At 44.2% G+C, this 6,000-nt stretch overlaps 1 protein-coding gene across 1 annotated transcript in view; it reads left to right on the forward strand.

Annotated features, from left to right (window-relative positions):
• PINX1 (PIN2 (TERF1) interacting telomerase inhibitor 1) overlaps nt 1-5,706 on the forward strand; it is a 61,333-nt gene extending 55,627 nt beyond the window's left edge. The window contains exon 7 of the mRNA XM_059843111.1: nt 2,759-5,706. Within this exon, the coding sequence (XP_059699094.1) occupies nt 2,759-3,355 (597 nt within the window). The 3' untranslated portion in view covers nt 3,356-5,706. The remainder of the gene's footprint in view (nt 1-2,758) is intronic.
• The last annotated feature ends 294 nt before the right edge of the window (nt 5,707-6,000 follow it).

Raw genomic sequence — 6,000 nt, forward strand, 5'->3', positions numbered from 1 at the left:
ACAGCTCTGGGACCCTCCCAACAAGAGAGACCTGGAGGGGCTGGAGTGTGTCCAAGGAAGGGAGCAGAGCTGGGGAAGGAGCTGGAGCACCAGGAGTGGCTGAGGGAGCTGGGGAAGGGGCTCAGCCTGGAGAAAAGGAGGCTCAGGGGGGCCCTTGTGGCTCTGCACAACTCCCTGACAGGAGGGGACAGCCAGGGGGGGCTGGGCTCTGCTCCCAGGGAACAGGGACTTGATGACAGGAAAGAGCCTCAAGTTGCACCAGGGGAGGTTCAGGTTGGACATCAGGAGGAATTTCTTAATGGAAAGAATTGTTAAACATTGGAAGGGACTGCCCAGGGAGGTTTGGAGTCCCTGTCCTTGGAGGTGTCCAAGGAAGGACTGGATGTGGCACTCAATGCCTTGGGCTGGGTAACAAGGATGGACACAGGATGGACTTAATGATGTTGGAGCTCTTTTCCAAGCTAAATGATCTTGTGATGACATTGGATTCTCTGCTTGTTGGGTCAGGTCTTACTAAAACCAGGTTTAACATAAATATTGCTCAACCCATTTATCCTGGGAATTCTGCCTTGTTAAACTTCTGCTGCAGCTCCCCTTTCAAATGTAACCTGTGTGGAGATGTGTGTGGATACATCCTGGTTTTTCCCTGTGTTCCACATCCCTTTTCAGGCTTCTTTGCCAGAAGTCAAATAGTTTCAGTTACTTCATAACCCTTCAGGAACACGACAACATATCCCTACAAGAAAAGTCCCTAATTTTGATAAGTGCCCACACAAACATCACTGGAATCTCAAGTGCAGCCTTACTTTCGTTCCACTGGAATAGTTCTCTTGAAAGCAGATGGATGAGGAAATCACCACTCGTAATGCATCACTAATGACACCAATTTTTGCATTCCTGCTCATGGGAGTAAAGGTTATGGATGCATAAGGAGCCAGACCTGGAAAACCTTACTCACAAACCCTAATAAACCCAGCTTCAGCCAGCAAGTTTAATGATGCCCTCAAGAGAGCCAGGTCCCTTATCTGCAGCATCACACAATAACTATAAAGTGTTGAGATAAGTGGGGTTTTATCTCCCAGCTCTCTGCTGGCCTTCCCCTAGTATCAGGTCATGGCAGTGAAAGTGGCTGTGAAATCTGGCTGCTCTGATTTGGACAGCCAGGATTCAGGATGTGTGGGCAGAGTGGATGCTCTTACCCATCTGTGCATTTATGAATGGAAAATCAGGGAGTTATCTCTCACTGTAATCCCTGTGGATCTCCTTTCCTTCAGGAAGAGGTTGTAGGGCAGATGTTGGTGAGGATTCTACACCATCCTTCCCAGCTTTTCCTATCCAGAGGGGGGTACCTGTTCCCTGTGGTGTGTGCAAGGCTTTAAAAAAACAATTAATGAGCTGAGGGAGCTGGGAAGGGTCTCAGCCTGGAGAAAAGGAGGCTCAGGGGGGACCTTGTGGCTCTGCACAACTCCTTGACAGGAGGGGACAGCTGGAGGGGTCAGGCTCTGCTCCCAGGGAACAGGGACAGGATGAGAGGGAACAGCCTCAAGCTGAGCCAGGGGAGGATCAGGTTGGACATCAGGAGGAATTTCTCCATGCAAAGGGTGGTCAGGCATTGGAAGGGGCTGCCCAGGGAGGTTTGGAGTCCCCACCCCTGGGAGGTGTCTAGGGGGTGACTGGATGTGGCAGTCTGTGCTCTGGGCTGGGGACAAAGTGGGGTCAAGTCACAGGTTGGACTCGATGGTCTTGGAGCTCTTTTGCAACCTGGATGATTCTGTGATTCTATGAAAATTTGGGACATTTCCAAGAGTCATTTGTGACTTTTGCCAAGCAAAAGGCTATACCACAAAGGCTTTGTTTTGAGTGCTTTGGTATGTATGTGAACAAGCCTTAATTTCAGCTGCCTTTCTGGTTTGTTTCTTTTGTAAATGTCAGATAATTTAACAAATTATACATTTCCATCTTGTGGCATTTGTTGCTTTCTCAGTCAATTCTCTTCATGCCATCCATAACATCCAGCTCCAGAGCTGTACTTTGCTTTTAGTTTGGTATTTCTTAGTTTGATATTTCCTTTCTAGAAAGGAGACTCTTCATCTGCATCTGGAGATGAGCAGCTCTTTATTTCATATCTGCAGAAACCTTGTAAGATGTAACCTGTGATGTTGTTTGTGCCATCTGATAACGTGTGTGATCAAATGGAGCCTGTTTAAATAACAACATCTGGGACACCCTGACAGCAGAGCAGCTCTGAAACAAACATTTCCAAAGATCAGATAAGATGGGAGAGATGCCTCAATGCTGGATTGCTCCCTGGATTACAAGTTCTTTGCGGAAGAGTTATTCCAGGCATGGGATTTCCTTTGTGCCACAGGCTAATGGATTGCAGTGGATCATTTTTCATGCTGGTTTATGTCTTGCAGAGACATGTGCTTTGTAAAGTCAGTGTAATGCACTGAGTATGGCAGTGGTAGACAGGAGTTATGTAGGAGTAGGTAAACTAAGGAACTCAAAACAACTGAAAATTGTCTTGGTTTGTGTTCTCTTGCTGCCTTCCCTCCTTCCACCTCTTTTCCCTAAACAAACCTACAGCATCTTTCACATTAAAGGCTGCCTCACTTCCACCCAAATCTGTGCTTTCACAGTTAATTTTCAAAGCTCCATGTTGCCTTTCAGTATTTTCCTTATTAGTCTGCAAAAAAACAGCATTATGTTTAAAACCATGACTCCTGACTCACTCCTGCTCCTCTCTGTTCCCTTGCAGGAGGATATTGCTGATCCTGACTCCCAGGAAGAGAAGGAGAGGAACAACTGGCTCTCCAGCCCTGGAGATGGTTCCAACACAGTGAAGAGTGCTCTCACTGTCCAGGAATATTTTGCCAAGCGCATGGCAAAGCTGAAGGGATCCCAGCAGGAAGCAGATCCAAAGGTGGATCATTCCAGTCCAGCAGCTGAAGAAGCTGTGGAGCTTTCAGAAGAGCTGGAAACAAAAGTCAAAAAGAAAAAGAAGAAGCAGAAGAGAGATGATGAGGCAGAAAGGACAGAGGGCTGTGAGAAACCAGGGAAAAAGCCTAAGACAGGGAGCTTGAATGGAAAAGAGCTGGATGATCCACTAAATGAATGTCACAAAAGGAAAAAAAAGAGGAAACATAAAGAAGGAGAAAACATCCGTTGTGATGAGAATACAGGCAATGGAGAAATTTTTGTGGGAATGTCTGAGGGGGAAGAACTCAGCTTGGAGGAGCAGGAGGAAAGGCAGAAGAAACGCCACAAGAAGAAGCACAAAAAGCAAAAAGAGGAAACAGGGGAGTGTGGGGAAGGAGCACCCAGAAAGAAAAAGAAGCACTGCAAGAACATTTAACCCTTTCAGGCTCAGGGGTGAGTCTGTGTTACAGGAGGCTCTGTGTAAACACAGCACCAATCTATGCTTGGACACTGCTCCAGCTCCAGCTTGGACAGGCTGGATCTAAACACAGGCTGGATCTAAACCCAGCTCTCCCAAGGGAAAATGTGGTGCTGGGCCAACAGGAGCTTCAGGGCCACTTTCAAAAGAGAGGATCAACACATCAAGACTGTGAAAGGCAGGGAATGACTTTCTGCTGCTTCACCTGACTGTGTTTTTCTCAATCCAGGAGAAAAAATTTAAAAATCACCCTAGTACTACCTTTTTTATTAAAATTGTTTTCACTTGGGGGAGCCCAGCTCTGCTTCTGGAAGTAGGAGGGGGGTTGCAAAGCTGTTTGTGTTTTTTCAAGGGTTTTTGCAAAGTGGTGCCTAATTTTTACATTTATCTCTTTTTACATATAAAATGAATGTTGTTTCTTCCCAAAATGCTTATTCTGATTAAAAGTTTGCTCACAAAAGTGTCAGCACTTAAAGGTGAAATAAAAAGACCTCCCTGTGCCTCCAAACCATTGTCAAACAGTTGTAACTTTGCACCAAAGCTAAAGGCAATGTGTATTTACCTTATCATTTATTAACCATACCTAAATCTTTGATTTCCAGGCAATACTCAGGATCTCTTCACTGGTACCTCTGGAATCCAGAAAGCTGCCTTGGATAGAGCAAGGTTTTTTCCTGGAACTGAGAGACCAATAGATTTTAAAAGCACAGTCAGCTTGCTGTTGCCATTCACATATTGAAAACTTGAATTTGGATTTATAACCAAACTGAGCTTGTTTCTCATTGTAAGCCTGGAAATAAGGAATGCTGGAACTGGGCACTGCCACGAGCAGTTTTGTGGGAGATCTGAAACATTCAGCATGAATTTTGGCATTTTAATGTCATTTAGAGCTGTCATGAGAGATGGATGAGCTTGGAAGTGGTGGAATGGGAAGAAGGATTCCCCTTCCTGGTGTCCTGTTCTGATATTTCTTTGGCCACAGCAAACTGGCAGCACAGCCCTGAGCACCAGCCAGTTGTCCTGGAAGAATCCAGAATCCAAATCCATGAGCTGCTCATTTCATCCAGGCCTGGCTGGGTTTCATCAGTGTAAATCTAAAACATCCCATTGGCTGCTCTGCTGAAGAAAATGGGTACATTTTTATATTGTCTCAGCTCTGTGGAGTTGCTTAACACGGTCTTAGGAACATTGTCAAGATGCAGATGTTAATAGGGAAAATAATTTCCTTAAGCTGCCTTTGTTGTGCAGTGGAGGAAGCTCCATCTGCAGCACCCAGACCACATGGATGGTTTGGTTGCAGCTCAACTCCTTTTTTTAAGATCTCTTGTTTCCAAAGCACCTTTTTTTCCCCTGCCTTTAGGACATGCTCATTCACTGCAGCAAAATGAAGTTTCACTTCTTGTGTAGGAGAACAAGATGCCTTTCCCTGGATTTCACATGCCAGGGGTTTTAACCCTTGTTGAATCTCCTTTTCAGGGTGTAGAATTATTATTCACCATCATTTGCTTGTCCCTGGCTTCCTTAAATTAAATACCACCACATACCATCAGTTATTGTCAAAATGGGGGGAAACTCCATGCTTGAGGTGAAAAAAATCATCTTCTCAGTGAAAGAAGACAGCAACATAATATTTTATGTTAAACCAAAGCATCCCTCCTGACTTCTTCCTCACCACAAGTTGGATTTTTTGTTATTAGAATCCAAAAGCTTGATTGTTCCCAATTATTATTTTTTAACTCTTAAGCCAACTCAACTTTACAGCCTCTCTGGGATTTCAGTTTAAAAAGGTGCTACTCAAGGAGTAAGGTTTCCTTCTCCAAATACTGCTGGGCTTGTTTGTTTGTTCCCTCTGTGAATTTTCATGTGCTGATTCTTGTGGGTGCTTGGCCACATTCCAGTGTCAGTTACAGGAAGAATAAAACCAGGAATAAACCTTTAAATTTGTGCTGTTGCTCCTGTTAAATTTTGGATACCCAACACTTAAATCTGGCTCAGATGGAAGTATCAGCTACCAATGGAAGATTCTCAATTTCTGCAATAAATACACAGTACTTTATCCTGGGAAATGTGGAATTTTAATGTGCCCCAAGCTCTGCATGTGGTTGTAGGAGGGGAAAATCATAATAAATAAATAATCATAAATCATAAATTTCTTGTATTTGATAGAAACAATTGATTTAACTGCTCTGCTCTGTGTTTGTGGTCAACATTACTCAGTGAAAAGCTCTTCTTACCAGATACTGTCCAGTGAAATGGATGATTGCAACAAGAGAAACATGTCTCAGAGTAATAAATTACATCTATATTTTTTTGTTTGTTTGCTTCTAGTGGGTTTTGAGTTCTGTTCTAACCCAACTCTGGGTTTGGCAAGAAGGCCTTTTTTAGAAAGCACAAGAAAAAGAATTACGTCAGTGCCCAGATGGTGGAATTAGCAGAATGTGAGCACAAAGGAGCGACTCGGTTTCATTTCCACGAAAATCAGACTTTCAAACTCCGAGGCCTTTTGTTACAAATTCATCCATTGTCCTCACAGAATGAGGTGGCTCCCAGTGAAATTACCTGGACACCAAGGAAAATGAGAATCCCCGTTCTGCTGTCGCTCT

Source organism: Haemorhous mexicanus, chromosome 3 (assembly GCF_027477595.1).
Source record: "Haemorhous mexicanus isolate bHaeMex1 chromosome 3, bHaeMex1.pri, whole genome shotgun sequence".
In the NCBI taxonomy this organism is placed as follows: Eukaryota; Metazoa; Chordata; class Aves; order Passeriformes; family Fringillidae; genus Haemorhous; species Haemorhous mexicanus.